Consider the following 16,310-nt stretch of genomic DNA (forward strand, 5'->3'; position numbering starts at 1 on the left):
TAAAAATATAACACCACCAATAATGATGAAGAGAATTATGGTCCTTGAGATCAGTGAAAGATTATGCTCTTTTCTCATTAAACTTGATTTACTTATATATATTCTAGAGATGGCTTTTAGTTTTTTGTTATATTTTAGTTGAGAGAGACAATGGCCCATATTCTCCTTCTTGTTTCTTTCCTTATGAGAGGCTCCAAGCCTTTTGGTTGGAAAATAAAAGGAAGCAACATTGGGTTTGGAATGGTTGTTATCACAATTGAAGGCTATAAAGAATGGCCTAATCTATTACTAAAAGGAGATGATGACTTGATTATATGCTGTGGTGGGTTGCTCTTTTTCGACTATCATGGCTGGATGATGAAGGCAACGTTATTTTGGAGTTTTTGTAAGTTCTTGGCAACAAAATAAAGGTTGTTTCTAGTATGATTTAGATGTGGTTTTAGGGTTGGTTTTGATTATAAATAATGGTGGAGATGGGTTATTATGATTGTCAAGGGTTGGAAGAAAGAGATTGCATGATAGTGTAAAATTTTTAAGTTAGTCTTGTTTATAGCAATGTTCCCTTCCTTTAAGCTACTTTTACATTATGGATTTGTGGGATTTTTATAGAAGAAATAGGAAGTATTTAGGGTTATGAGCTCTACTTTTTGGTTATGATTTTGTGGTATTTTTATTAGAGAACTAGGGAGTGTAGGGTTTAAGAGCTAGTGGAATCTTGACTCTTAATGTTCAAGAAAAAAGTATGGCCATTAATTACAACCAATGAAAAAAGCTTGTTCTGTTCTACATCTGTCAAGGTGGTTCACCATCTTGGAATTTTGGTAATTAGGGTATGAGTTTGTTATGATTTTTTTTTTTTGAATCTTGAGGGAAAATGAAGAAGATTTGAGCGGTTGGAATTGTATAAGAACATCATGTGCATTGATCTTGGCAACTATAATTTTAATTGATGCAAAGATAAAGGTATGAGAGAGTTTAAAAGAGAACAACCCAAGCATGTTCTCCATAGTTATGATTGTCATGGTTATGATTGAGATAGGTCATTGTGGTTTTTTTTTCTATCTTTTGAAGATAAAATAATGATTCATATGGTTGGATCTAATTGATAGGAATCATTGCTGCATTTTGGAAAACACTATTAGGTATTTTATGAGAGTATAAGGATCGGTACTGGGTTGAAATAAGGCAACTCATCTATGGTTTCTCTTTTCCAAATATACGACTTTTCGTTTATAGTACCTTCTTTAATTTAGCCCCTATTCTTTTAAATTTTTCAATTAAACCCTCAATCGAATCCAATTTTTCTTGAGTCTCAAGGAAAAATGAAGAAGATCTGAGCGGTTGGAATTATATAGGAACATCATATGCGTTGATCTTAGCACCTATAATTTTAATTGATGCAAAGATAAAAGGTTTGAGAGAGTCTAGAAGAGAACTCGAGCATGTTTTTTATAGTTATTATTGAGATAGGTCATTGTGGTATATTTTTTTTTTAATCTTTTGCAGATAAAATAATGATTTTTATGGGTTGAAATAAGACAACTCGTCTATAATTTTTCTTTTTCAAATAAATGACCTTTCATCTATAGTACCTTCTTTAATTTAGCCCTTATTCTTTTAAAATTTTCAATTAAGCTCTCAATTGAACCCAATTTTTTAGAGTTTTTTCAATTTCACTCTTGAAATGTTTCAATTAAATTCTCTACTTTTCGTGCCTTTTCACAAGGAACATTGATTTTAGAATTCTTCAATTTGATATTTAATGAAATTTAAACTTAAAACTTCTTTTAATTAAGTTTATGATTGCATCAAGTAGACTCTTTAATCTTGTAATTATTGTAAATTAACTTGAATTGCACCTCCCAACTTATGTTTTCTTCAATTATATCTTTAACTAAATCAATTAAACCCATTAAAAGTTTAATTAAACTCAGTGAACTTAATTAATTCTTTTAATTTTAATTAAATTAACTTTCAAACTTAATTTTACTTTAGATAAGTCATTTTTCGGTTATTCAAATCTGAGTATCTTTCAAATCTGATTATCCTTTCAATATTTTAACATGTTATAGCTCAAAAATTTATATATTTGTATCCTGAAATATTTTTGAGTTTTGAATTTATAATTCTTTTTTTAAAAAATATTTTAGAAAAAAATTACATAAAAGAATTTTGAGGACTTAAAATTAGATTATAATAGTTGATTTAAATATTTATTTTATTATTAAATATATTTAGAGAAATGATTTAATGATAGAGTAAATCATAATTTGATTATTTCTTTGCAATGAGTTATTTCTTTTACAACGATTGCAAATCTTTTTTAGTACAATTTCGACGAGTTTAGATTAGTTCAAAAAAATAATATTGATTAGCAATAAAATAAAAATAATAATACCTATATATTATTTCAAGCATTATAATACATATATATCATAATTATTTATTATGTCTTCCGTAACACTACTAAACACATCCCCGTCTTCTATTCCATCCAGGCATTTGTCTCAACTATCCCTATCTTTTACCCCGAAACAATAATGACGCTACCTAAAAGTTTTCCTCTATGAACCAGATAATATAACGTGGGCCTTCAACCAAGCATCAAGAACGTTGCCGTCTAATTTTCTATCAAAATAAAATAAAATAAAATATGCTACAAAATATACTACAAAACCTAAAATGAACATTGATACTGGGATTGGATTGCTTGCAGTTGGATGATCAATGATCAAATTTTCCTTGGTTCTATTGCTCAGTATCTCTCTAAAATTTGTCAATCTCCTTTCACCTTTGTTAACAACTCAAAAGTCAAAACTGTGTGATATACTTGTTGCTATCAATATAGACGCTCAGATGATAGCCACACTTTTTAAATTGGAACAAGGAAGAAATCATGATTCAATCGCGCAAATCTCGTAGCTACTATAGACAATATTTTGAATACAGTTGCAAGCATCTAGCTACTATAGACAATATTTTGAATACAGTTGTAAGCATCTGTTGTATAAAAACAGAGTTATTCATGTCACATTTTCATTCAAGGGAAAAAAAAAACATTTTGGTTAAAGGATTATCATTATCCTTTTCCATGGCAAAAAAAAATTAAATCATGCCACCTGTAGTCAGCAAGCAAACAGGGTTCACATTGGAAGAATATTGAATTCGTGGGGCATGAAATCTTCACCGGGTCTATAGTATTTGTTTGGGGAGTAAAGGCTTAAGTTGGATACTTGACTGGTATAAAGACAGGCAAATCTCTCAACCTGTTTGTGCAGAAGACATTTAAGAACAAACCGAAATGAACACTGAGGCTTCATGATATAAAAAAAAATGCAGGATAATTTCGGCCCAGCATTTTTGAAAAGAAAGCACGCACAAAGCAGCTCTAGGTTCTATGATGGAAGGACTAGGATCTCACCTGATGTGCAAAGCGCGAGTTTTGGTAGCCTGTCTTCATGAGTTGTCCCCAGACCTTGTGAAACTGTAAATTAATCAGTGAAGTCAAAAATCAAAACCTTATTATGAGACTTGTTGCAGAGAGTTGGGAGTCGCAAGGGACAAAAGAGCAGCTTTACTTTTTGGTGACATTCTCGTTGAGCCTGTTGATGTTTGATTCTTACTTGATCCCTCTGGAGCTGTTCAAAGAAACCATTGAATAACTAATCAGTGACTTTAATAATCTATCTGTAAATATTCCAATAGCAACACTAGCATCACAAACAAGCAACCTAACCTCCAAATCCTCTACCAAAGCAGACTTCTCCTGCTTCTGATCGGCTTTAAGATCTTCAAAGCTGTGCAAGAAATTCCAGTTTCACTTTTTCAAGAAAAAGAACTAATATCATACCGGATCAATCATTTCTTTCACAAGTTTTGTTTTACTCATGTCAGCAGTATTCCATCTTTTTTGCAATTACTAGAAGCAAGTTTGTTAGTGCACAACACAATGTTCAAAATCCAAACTGCAGGTTTCTTTTTATTCCGCATCTACCACATTGCAATAAAAAGCACCACTATAGTCTAGATTTTGGCAGCTAAAGTAACCATGGATCAATTGGTTGGGAGAAACAGATTATATAACTCTACATAAAATTTCCCCTTACCTTTCAGACTTTAGATAAAGATGGTTTTGGGGGTGTTAAGACATGATTTTATATCATAGTATGATCAGAAAATAAGACTCCAGATATGTACTTACTCAAGGGACCACCTTAGACGATGTATTTGATCTTCAATGTGATCACGGTCACTTCTCATCAACTGAAGTGCCTGCAAAAAGTTTATGCAAGGCAAAAGAAGAGCAACTGACTTGATCAGGTTAAACAACATAATACATCCTCGAATAGCTTAATTATCATTATATTTCAAACATTGGACCACAAAATGGACAAACTTATGCATCTCATGACCACCTGGATAACTAGTAGTAAAAAAGTCCAACATAGCAACAGTGAGTCCTGAAATACAGGTGTCTAAGGAAGAAGACATAAATATTGCTCTCCGACTTCCAGCACAAGAGATGCACCAATTTTACAGTTCCTCAATGCATTCCATGCAAATGCAATGATTCGGTTTGTGCAATTTTGGTAATGGATATTAATATTAAGAAGGTAGATTTCTCTGACTGTACAATTAACCAAACAACTCGTAGTAATTGGTGTTTATTAACGAATATGCCTTTGCAAGATTCAGAATCTTGAACTTCCACTGTTAGCCTTTTCTACAAGGACAAGGCATAAAAAATCTGTCATCAGAGCTTAAGAAATTTCAAAAATTACCTTGCGTGAGTCCCTGAGTTCCCAAAGCAGTTTTACCTCTGCCTCAAGCTCTGGAACAACGAGCATTGTTCTCCAACCTGCTCATAGAGGCATAAAGGGCAGGTAAACCACAAAAACCAACACAAGACACACACCACAACCCATAGCTATGGCTAAATATAATATTTTAATTGCAAAACTGTGATTGATGGGCTTGATGTGCAAGGGGGAATTCTATATGTTCAATTGAGGAATTAGAGATAGCACGTGTCAACTTCTATTTTTTTTCATTCCCCATGCAGACCCTAAAATAGTTTTGCACACACCCCATTTGTTGATTACGTAAGTGTCTTACATAAAATGATAATTCGTAACCAATCAATATTAGCTTCAAAGGCTACAGAAAATAGGAATCAGAAGACAAGAAAGAGTGCAATACCGAGAACTTTTTTGCTGCGTAAAATATCTCCATAGATATGATCCCCAACATACAGAACCTATGGGATTAAACAGTTGTTAGATCTAAAATTCACATGCATGAATCCAGAAAAAAGCATATCAAGAGCAAGCAGCTCAGCATCTGATGTAAGCAAAATGACAAACCAAAAAAAGATTAATTCCACAAAATAACAGTGCAAAAGATTTCAACAATCAATCATAAAGTTACTCAATATTAATACAAAAAAAGAAAAAGAAAAATGACAAACCCACATTCTTTCTTGCCATGGATATAATTCCGCAAAATAACAGTACAAAAGAGCAGTCATGCAATATGCCCAGAAGTACAGTATATAACCACAAGAAAGGTTTTTTCTTTCATGTTTATGAGCATTACTTTCCTTCCATGCCTTGCACGCCCACTTAACAAAAATGGAATACTAGAAGGAAATATAAATTGTTCAAGGAATTAAGAATGATAAACAGGAAAAAGAATTACGTGTGAACTTGACTCAATTGAGAGTAATTTATGCAGATGACGAACGGTCCCTCCCTGAAATGTCAGATTGAAGGACATCATTAGATGGCTCATATTTGTCATTTCCATCTAAAAATTCAGTTGATGTGATCTAAGTCATTGATGTTGCCTTCTATGCACAATTGCTTAGATGGATTTAATTAACTAACTTTCTTAACATACCTGGAAAACCCTGCAACGCTCATTTTGCTTCTTCAGTGTTATGCTAGGTGAAGAATTTCCAACCTTTTTGAAAAAGAATAAAAAGCACACCGACAGACATAATAAGGAGAAGTGTAAGAATGCCAAACAGGTTTAAGGGACAATAGAACTACTGCTACACTAACCTGAGCCATAGGAGTTCCATTATCAGTATTGATAAGCTTGCCAGATTCAGGTTCAACCTCAAAAAGATTAGCATTACTTTCTTCGTGGAAAAATCCCGGTTTTCCACTGCATATATATTCAAAGTCAACAACTGTCATAAATTACCCTGAAAACACAAAATATTGGAGCTACTGGCAGAACAGAATTTTTCAAACAAGAGTGAAAATTAATACTTCAAAGTGTGGATATAATTCTATATTATTACCAGAACAGGACTATTAAAAGCATTTTTAAGAATGCAATCCATGGTTTTATAACATGCTGATGGAAGCTAGCCATTAGTTAAAATAATATTTTTGCAATTTTGGTGCAAATTATATGCCAAATGCTAATTATTAATAAAAAAAAAAGGAATCAACAATCAATATTTTAGCTATTAAATATGCTGTTTTAAGGGAAAAAACATTACCTGCCAGTGATGACAACATCAAAGTACTGAAGCCAATCAAAGTTGCAAGCATCAAGGGTACGAGACTCGCAGAGAAAATTCATCACAATATTTGTATAGTCCCATAAACTGCAAAGATAAAAGCAATGATTACTTATAGTCCCATCTCAAGTAAGTTGTAACATCCAGAAAAGTCACATGCAAGAAACGAGAAAGAAATCTGCCAGGATGTTACGTAACATTTGTTCTGAATATGAAAAGATATTCATTATCCATAGCATTCCAATGGAGAAAAGAACAGAAATGGGGAGGGGAAGATTTAATACCTATTTGTTACCAAGAACGTTGCCCGTCGAGAATCCCTGAGCATTTTGAGAAGTGGAACTATAGACTTATCCTCGTTGATGTACCTAGTAGATGAAGCCCAGAGACATAAAGACAAAAGCACCCATAACCAAAAATAAAGAAGAACAAATTAAAAGAACCTTTTCCAAATAACCCAAAAATTATATACATCATTTGTCTATTCTGTCTAAACCAGCATCCATTAGATCATTTGTCTATTCAGCCAAACAAACTGCAAAATAAACTGCAATTGAGGTCTCTTCTTAACCTTCTTAAATAGAAAAGCAGCAGAAATAGAGAAGCAGAAATATCACCAATGATTGACAACCGCTTGAGGAATTAATGCCAATTTTTTAACTTACTTTATAGGATCTTTTGCTACCATTTGCTTTAAAGTTCCATCCCGATGGCACATATCAACAGCAGATCGAACATCTTTGTACATGCGAGCGTAGCTGAAAGAGTTGGTTGTGAAACAATCAGCTTTCAAGATCTACACTTCATTGAAGAACAGGTCTACCCTCCACCACATCAATTGGTTATTTATTATCTACAAACAACTCTAGGTGATTCTTGTGGATGTTATTCAATAGCAATACCATAACATTTCATCTTTAATACGAACCCCAATAATTACTTGACTCCTAAAAGTTGGATAACCTTAAATATGGAAACCCTTTGCAAGGAAATGAATAATTCATTGTTAAAAAACCCATCTGTCTTATGTAGCCGTACTATGAAGTTTCTGCTGGTATTTAAACCACATATTTAGACATGCTTGTTTTTACCATTCTAAGTGCACACTTTTATTGCCAAACCAGTGAAATTCACAGCAGAGAAACATGTTCTGCCTGAAGTTGGTATATTTTAGGCCCTGAAAGCTTTTTTAATCTTAAACAAAGTTATAGAAACAACTAAGTTGGCAAAATTGAATCAGCATATGAAGGGGAATAGAAAAGGGATTTGGTTTAGTTGGAATTTACTATTATAGAGAATCCACATAAATAAATAAATAAATAAAAGACCTGGTACCACATAAGACTAAAAATAAATGCTGCTTTCTTACTCTACTCTTGCTGGAACTCTTCCTGGGTTTTTGTCCATAAAGTCAACAAGCTGGGAAAACAAATAGGCTTCAGCTAATGAGAAAAGAGTATCAATAAGCGCATAATCTGGCTCGTCAAAAGCATCTCGTATCAGAGTATTCCCATAGGTGCCAACTTTCTCTTCCTTGGTCAACTCTCTAAATCCATGGTATGCCACTTTCACATATTTATGACGATCCATCTGTATAATGCAAATCAGTAGTTCAAATATTTTCCCACACAAATGTTCTTTAAGTAAAGAACAGCTAATGAGAAATTATTGATGAGTAACCTTCAAGATATTGCCTCTCTTTTTATCTACAACCAATCCTCTGACCATGTACTTCCAATTAAATGTCCAGCCCAACAACTGCATAGAAACACCATTCTTAGCCAACATATTGTAAAATTCAATGGAGCAAAGCAGCACAGGTTTTAAGAAAGACAAACCTCTTCAGGATAGCCAAGATTAGACACCAACTTTTCAATCGTGCCTTCATACGCAAGTTTCTCAAAGGTTTCAGGCTTATACTGTGCCAACGTGTAATCCATATCAAAGCCGACAGCTATAATATTTCTCATGTTCAATGACCTATTGCAGAAGATCCGTTTTCCAAGTTCAGCTTCATCTTTCCCCCCTTCAGGAGAAGACCATATGCATGGTTCTTGAACTCCATCCCTACTCTCCATAAGCTCAGAGCTCAATCTCTGGTCACCTAAAACAGCCTTCTGACCCTTGTCCATCTTATAGCTCATATGCAACTGATTGACTCCTGAGATATTCAAAAGAATTAACTTTTAACATCGATAAATAATGACATTCAAATTACACCATGCACAACACGAAAAAATCCATTACTCAACAAATTCAAGAAAACAAGGTTTTATGGTACATACACGACTCGCATTAACCCATATTAGATGGATACAAAACACGCATGATTAAAGTAAAAGGAAAAGAAAAAGAAAAAGAATAAAAACAGGGTTAAGTGCTCTTATGATCAAGTTGACCAATCTACATAATCCAACACTATAGCTGAAATGACTAGCAAACAGCACACAACAGCCACGAAGTCCTCTGCAAAAATAAAAACACTGTTTTCTTGGTAAAAAAAAGAAGAAGAAGAAGAAGAGTAAAACCAAGAACTACCTAAGAGTGTTCTTTAAAAAAAAAAAAAAAAAACTCAATTGCTGACATCTTACCTGCAAATTTGAATCAAAAAGCACAGAGTGAAAGTGCATGTTCCCAGTCTAAGTATCTTCGAACATTCGCTCCAAAGGAACACCTAAAAATCCAATTCCTCCATCAAAACCTACTCTAATTCCACCTATGATTCCGCCAAATTGTATACTAAAAAAACTCCTCATATTTCTTCAACAATAAAACGAGGAATGATGCAGATTTTCAAAACGATTTAATAAAATGAGAAACGAAATCAGTAGAGAGAGAGAGTGAGAGAGAGAACTAACCTGCGGAGTGAATTTGCTTTGGTTTAGCGAAGGAGAAATTAGGAGTTTTATAATGAAATCCCGAAAAGAAGCTAATTCGAGAATCGAAAGGACGGGGAAATTCAGGAGAGAAAAGAGAAAGGCAAAAGGAAACTGGCTTCTTTGGAATTCGCATTCTTGGGGGAATTAAGTAGGCATGAGTTGGATTAAACAAACAAGAATCCGATACCAGAAGAATCCCTCCCTTCCAATGTGCTCTTGCAACTACCCCAACTAGGAACCTACTCTTTTATTATTCCCTTCACCGCATTTGTATTGTCCATTTTTCTTCTACAGAAGGAAATTTAATTCTTACTTGGTGCGTGGATTCCTTTTCCGACAGCCTCTCTCCCTCTCCCTCTCCCTCTCTCTGTTTTCTGGTGTGCATAGATAAAATTGCAGCGTTGTGTGTTGTTGAGGATCAAGATTCTGTATGTTTGCCACGTGCTCCTTTTGTTGCTTGTGCCAATGTCGATCCTCTCTTTTCTCTCTCTATTCCTGAGCCTGACGATGCTTCGTCCCCTTCTGCAATTCCACCAGGGGAAAATGCTGGATTTCTTTCGTTTTTTTTTTTTTGTTTTTCTATAAATTTATTTCTGAAAAAAATTATCCTAACTGTATCAATTATCATAAACCTTTTATCAAAAAACAAACTCGTGATATTTTTAAAACTATTATAAAAAATATAATTACAAAAATGATTTTAATTGAACTTTTATTGGCAATTTATTATTGTTATTTTAAATACATAATAATTTAAAAATAAATTGTTAAAATTCAATTAAATCATTTTAAAAACCAAGTTAAAATTAAAAAGCAAGCTGATTAGTATTTGTTTTCAATGAAAAAACAACAAAGAAAATACAATTAAAAAAAAAAAAAAAGGTGCGTGGCCTGGCCTCTTCAAAAAACACCGGATGCTGTTGAGTCTTGGCCTTACTCTTTTTTTAAAAAATAAATAAAGCAAGTAATGAATGGTTTGTTGTGACAAATAACATATTTTTTTGTTGTTCAATTTTCAACAATTATAGTTGTTGGAAACTAGGTAAAAATTCAAGTTTGTGTTTTTTTACTTAAATAACGTATTTATGAATTAATTATTTTGTGCCTTTTAAGTAGTAAAAAAATAAGTTAAAAACTACAAGATTAAATTGATGTCACAAATCTTTTTAAACTTTGATCTATTTTTTTAATAATACGAGGAATTAAAACCACCACCAAGAATTATGCTAGAAAGGGATATAATAAAAAAAAAACTAAAAATAAAATTAGATTTTTAAATTAAAATTAACTTTATCTTAGAATATTAGATTGGCTATTATGTTTCTCTTGTTTTTTTATAAATAAAACACTGGTTATCTTCGCGTTGTGGTATCATTTTACGTTTTCTTCTCATTTCTATTTTAAGATTTTTGAAAACAGAAATACGATATTTGTTTTTTACCAACAATTACTAGCACGATGATTCCAAAATTATTTTATATGGTTTTGACAGTTGGTTATTAATTTGTTACGTGTTTTAAAACAAAAGACAAGAACAAACTTCCGTAATAAAAAATGATTAAATTCCTGATGGTTTGGAAATAAACAGTTGCGGGAGTCATTCTTCCAAGATGTGTGAATCTTGAGTGATTGTTCACCACTATCATCCAATCCTATAATTTTAATTTGGAAAACACGGCACCATATTCCCTGTCAGCATCGCTGCAGTGAAAATTAGACAAGATGGAACAATAGCATATTCATACGCCACAGTACTCGAATCTTGGACCTGAGCTTTTGAAAATCTCTTAAAATCTATTCGAGTGACTTTAAAATCTCAAATGTTGTGAAGTGATAAGCGTGGATCTGATGTCTCGCCATCAGCTCATCTCCGGTACAATCGCCTGGATTAATTACGTAAGAGAAGGCTCCTTTTTAAAGGCGATACCAAAGGCACCTTAAGCTAAATCGTGAAGGCAATACACTGTACAGGTACTCTGGACTTGGACAGTTTATCTTGGCGCCTCCTCTTTCCCCGAGTTGTGGGGTGAATTTGTGTGGTTCAGGCTTGGGGGCACATGGTTGGACAAATGAATTGAGAAAAAGATTAACAGACGCGAGGAACAGTGAACAAAATGTTGAGGAGAGAGTTTAGGACTACAAGGGGTGGGGATCAAATAATATTTCTCTTCTTTTTCGTATATTCTTATTTTGTACAACGCCTTTTTGTATACAGGCATGAGGAGGAGGAGGGAGAGTAGGTTCTCGTGCTTTCTAGATTACAATTATTAAGATGATGCGCTTAAAGTATAGTCATCCAATGCGTACCATTTGCAATGATAACTTCTTTTTTAAATTGATTTTCCCTGTTAAACTCCTCACGTAGAGCTCACCTGCAACAATTCTCCTCCCTTGATAACCACCTTCTCCTCAAGGTTGAAGGTTGGGTACCTGAATTTTATTTCATCCATGAACTCTAATATAGTCTCTGTCAAGGACAACCCTTGTAAATAGATTAAGAGTTGTGTTGCAGCTTGATGATCTCTCTATATCATCCTTCGATTCATGATTGCAGCTGTAATAGGGGCTCTCTAAACCTGTCCAGTAAGCTTTTATGCACCACCTTATTTCCCATGTTTTTTTTAATAAAAAGACATGAAAAAGTAGATGGATGTTTGATGAGGATAAAAGATTTAGCTTGGAGGCTACTTCTTGAATCACCCACTTGTAGGACTCTACCGTTTCTCTTTTTGTTAGCCAATTGTCTCATTCTATTCTAGGATTTGACTAGAATTTGTTGTACTGTCTGTAGCATTTGCTTCCTTGTTTTGAGGTAATAATCAACTGCCTCTACAGATAAATCTTTAAGGAAATAGAAAATGTGTATTGGAGGTAAAAACACGTATAGTATTTCATAAGGGGTGAACTTGGTAGGGGTGTGGAAGTTTGTGTTGTAACATCATTCATTCAAAGTCGGTATTATGAAGGAGCGTCCCCTGTCATACACCCGAGATAGCCTTCTATGCACTTATTGACGACCTTGGTTTTTCCATCCGATTGAGGGTGATATGCAATGGAGTAATGAAGGTTAACCCCTTGCAGACTGAATAATTCATTCTAAAACTAACTAAGAAAAATGGAGTCTCGATCACTCACTATAGTAGCGGGCAATCCGTGCAGTTTGTAGATTGATTCCATGAGGGTCTTGGCGATTGTGTTAGCCATATAAGAGCGTGAAAGTGCCATAAAGTGCATATACTTGCTGAAGCTATCCACCACTATGAATATCACTTCCTTGCCCTCTAATTTTGGTAAGCTAGTTCTGAAATCCATGCTAATGTTTATGAATGGTGTTGTTGGGATCAGCAGAGGCTGCAACAACCCTAGATTAGCTACATTTTCTGTTTTGTAACTTTGAAAGGTTAGGCACTCTCTCATATATTGTCAGATTTGTTTGTGCTGTTTTCTCTAATAAAATATGCTGGCAAACCTTGATTATCGTGACTGTAGACCTAGAGTGTCCCCCTAAGGTTGTATCATAGTAAATCTTTATGAGCTGATGCTGGAGCGCTATATTGTTTATCACCATAATTTCCCTTTCCCGAATAAGCAATTGTCCCTCCATTTGTAGTGAGGGTATGCAGTTGGGTCTTTTGTTAAGTCTTGAATGATGGATTGAATCTTGCTATCCTCCTCCCAAGAACTTTTGATACCCAATACTAAAGGAATCGATACCATGGACAATGCTAAAGCATTTAAGCTCACTGTTGATGACTCTAGAAAAAGCATCAACTACTATATTTTCTCTTCACTTATGAAATTCAATTTGATAATCGAAGCCCAGCAGTTTAGTCTGCCATAAATGTTGAGAGGGAGAAGAAATTTTTGGTCTAATAAGTACTTAAGACTCACACGGTCAGTTCTGATCTTGAAAGTCTTACCCTATAGATACTGCTTCCACTTGGTTGCTTGTAGGATTGCCAACATTTCCTTCTCATAGGTGAATAACACCTATTGCCTTGGCCCTAAAGCCTTACTGATGTATGCTATAAAATGCCCCTCCTATATTAAAATTACCCCAATGCTTGATCCTGATGCATTTATCTCAATGATAAAAGGTTTACTTAAGTTAGGTAGGGACAAGGCTACAGAATTAACCATTGTTTTCTTAAAATTTTCGAAAGCTAGAGTTGCCTCTTGGTTCTAACCCACAACATCCTTTTTAAGAAGTTTGGTTAGGGGGCAACAAATAATGCCATATCCTTTTACAAACTTTCTATAATACCTCGTGAGCCCTAGGAACCCCCGTAATTGCTTGATGTTCTAGGGCAATGGCCAATTCTTAATAGCTTGTAGCTTTACTAGATCGGTAGCCACCATGCCTTAGAGATGATAGGGCCTAGGCACTCAACCTTGTCATCACCGAAGACACATTTACTTTCCTTTGCTACCAGTTTGTGTGTTTTAAGCACTACAGAAACAACCTGTGAATGCTTCAGGTTTTTCATGGAGGACTTGTTGTATAGTAAAATGTCATCAAAAAATACTAGAACAAACCTCTTTAAATGAGCTCTAAACACTTTGTTCATTAGACTGTGAAAGGTAACGGGGGCGTTAGGGAGACTTGATGTAACCATATTATTCGATAGTTTCACCCACATTTACCTAATGTTTTGTCCATGTTTTATATGTAAAATGCCTTGATATTTTTTGTTTTATGTTTTGAAGGCACTTTTGGATGAAAAATGCAAAAAGGAGTAAATTGGAGATAATTGACAGATTTGACGTTCAGTCGATGTTTTGTGCAGAGCGTGAGTTATAGAGATCAAAATGAAGTGATTCCAGTGGCTCTAAAAAGCTAACATCCATACCTTTCTGGAAATGTAATGCAAGAAAAATACAAAGAGGAAGATCATGGAAATCACATCCTTCAAAGTCAAATCTCGTATTCTGCCACTGTTGACCTTTGTCCATTCAAAATTCCATATCTGGAGCTATAGAAGTCCAATTGATGCAAACTCAATTTCTGACTCAAAGGTCTAGAAACGCTCCAATTTTCAGCCAAAAATGATGTCAGATGAGGGTGATATGATTTTTCAAAGATGACAACTGAATTCTGTCAGCAATCAGGTTTCATGAAGAAATGAGTCCAAATTTTTATTTCGAAGCTTCTAAACTATCATCCAAGTTATAATTTTAGCAATTTAGCCTCTCTAGTAAATCAATCTAGAAGGTCAAGAAAAGTAGCCACCAACCTGAATCCACCAACCTCAAATCACCAACCACAAACCAGCTGCAAGTTGGAATGTGCCATTATCAAAGAAGGAGGCTACAATGGTGGGTTGTTTGTGGTGACTACTAATGTCAAAGTTTGGCATGTTTGGCAGCCACCATTATTGATAAAGAAGCAAGAGGAGCTGCCATTGAAGCCTATATATAGACACCAAGAGAGCCAAGAAAGGAGAGGAGGGAGTGCAATAGAATCAAAGATAGGTGGTAGCAATTAGAAGTGAAGAAACACAAACTCTCCTCTCTACATACTAGAAATAATGCTTTCTTTTATCTTTAGGAGTAGTTCTTCAATAGATATGCAAGGCTAAGCTCTTTTCTTGGTTGCAAGGACACATAAACTTTCAGATTTCAAGAATTGTGAGATTTATTCTTTATTTATTTTCAGTTTGTATTATGAATGAGTATGATTGTTTTCCTGTGCATATTTTCTATGATTGTTGTTGATAATTGCTAGAGCGGACTCTAAGTTATTATTGTGAATAATCTATTGCTAAGTTTGATATCAAAACCGAAGTTAGGGTATATAAACTTGTGAAGCAACTAAGCTTGATAATTGTGGCGGAACTACGTTATTAAACTTAGGGAAAACATTCGATCAAAGCAACACAAGCAAACAACTTGGTTGTTAAGATTAATGAATTTATCTAGATCTTAAGGCTGCCATTAGATTAAATCATTAGTGCGGGCACTGTGATTATTTGTTGGTTAGGGCTAGTTATACGGCGGATTCGTTAATTACCCAAAGTTAAGAAAAGATAAAAATTCAGAATATAAACTAGAGTTTCGTTTCAAGGATCAGTTCAGATTTCTATAGGTGGATGTGTGCTTGTGACCAAGGTTTGTTTTCTTGATAAATTTCAGTTTTAATTGATTGTGTTCACTAGTTTAATTTCTTCCATATTTTAGATTATCACAAATCAAAACCCCCCAATTGCATAACGTATAGCATAAAAATCTGAACTAAATCTTCCTCGTGGGATCGATCCCTTGCTTGCTCTATACTATCTTGTGTGATTTAAGCCAGGGTAATTAATTTGTGCGACCACGACATCGCAACAAGACCAAAGGGCATCACTAAGAACTTATAGTTTTTGTTGTGTGTTTTAAATGTTGTTTTATAGATGTCCTTTAAGCTCATCTGAATCTGGTGGGAATCAAAGCATAAGTCAATTTTGGAGAACATCACTGACACGACTAAAAGATTGATGTCTTCTCCCAAGTGCAGGAGTGTCAAAGTAATAAATAGCCCGGCAAGACCGGGGTCGAACCACAGGGAGGTTAATTGTACAAATTATAAATAACAATTATAAACAACAACAATAGTAACAACAACAACAATAGTAATAGTCGCAATAATAATAATAATAATAATAATAATAATAATAATAGTACTAATAATAATAATAGTAGTAGTAGTAGTAGTAATACTAATACTAATAATAATAATAATAAAGAAAAAAATGGAGAAGAAGAAGAAGAAGATGAGAACTTTGAGATGGAATATTAATGTAAGGATTGAACAATAATAATAACAAATGTCAAGGTTAGAGGATCCACTAATGGTATGTCAAACAAGTATAGTATAAACTCTTATTATTCAATCGTAAACCACACACAAAGGAGGTTCC

At 34.1% G+C, this 16,310-nt stretch overlaps 1 protein-coding gene across 3 annotated transcripts; it reads right to left on the bottom strand.

Annotated features, from left to right (window-relative positions):
- Positions 1-2,946: 2,946 nt before the first annotated feature.
- On the bottom strand, positions 2,947-9,997 carry LOC105116817 (HAD-superfamily hydrolase, subfamily IG, 5'-nucleotidase). Of its 3 annotated transcripts, XM_011014299.1 has the most exons (18): positions 9,391-9,480; positions 9,124-9,206; positions 8,371-8,693; positions 8,213-8,290; positions 7,902-8,122; positions 7,198-7,290; positions 6,817-6,900; positions 6,512-6,619; positions 6,063-6,168; positions 5,899-5,961; positions 5,698-5,751; positions 5,200-5,257; positions 4,782-4,858; positions 4,202-4,272; positions 3,737-3,797; positions 3,579-3,662; positions 3,422-3,484; positions 2,947-3,266 (listed from the first exon to the last, which is right to left on the bottom strand). In XM_011014299.1, the coding sequence occupies exons 3-18, from the start codon at positions 8,674-8,676 to the stop codon at positions 3,144-3,146; spliced, it is 1,650 nt and encodes a 549-aa protein (XP_011012601.1). In that variant the 5' UTR covers positions 8,677-8,693; positions 9,124-9,206; positions 9,391-9,480; the 3' UTR covers positions 2,947-3,143. The 3 variants fall into 3 exon arrangements, with proteins under 3 accessions (XP_011012601.1, XP_011012599.1, XP_011012600.1); XM_011014297.1 differs by lacking the exon at positions 9,124-9,206 and having other exon boundaries at positions 9,391-9,997; XM_011014298.1 differs by lacking the exon at positions 9,124-9,206 and having other exon boundaries at positions 3,579-3,638; positions 9,391-9,996.
- Between the last annotated feature and the right edge of the window lie 6,313 nt (positions 9,998-16,310).

This window comes from Populus euphratica, unplaced genomic scaffold, assembly GCF_000495115.2.
Source record: "Populus euphratica unplaced genomic scaffold, PopEup_1.0 scaffold1053.1, whole genome shotgun sequence".
Lineage (NCBI taxonomy): Eukaryota > Viridiplantae > Streptophyta > Magnoliopsida > Malpighiales > Salicaceae > Populus > Populus euphratica.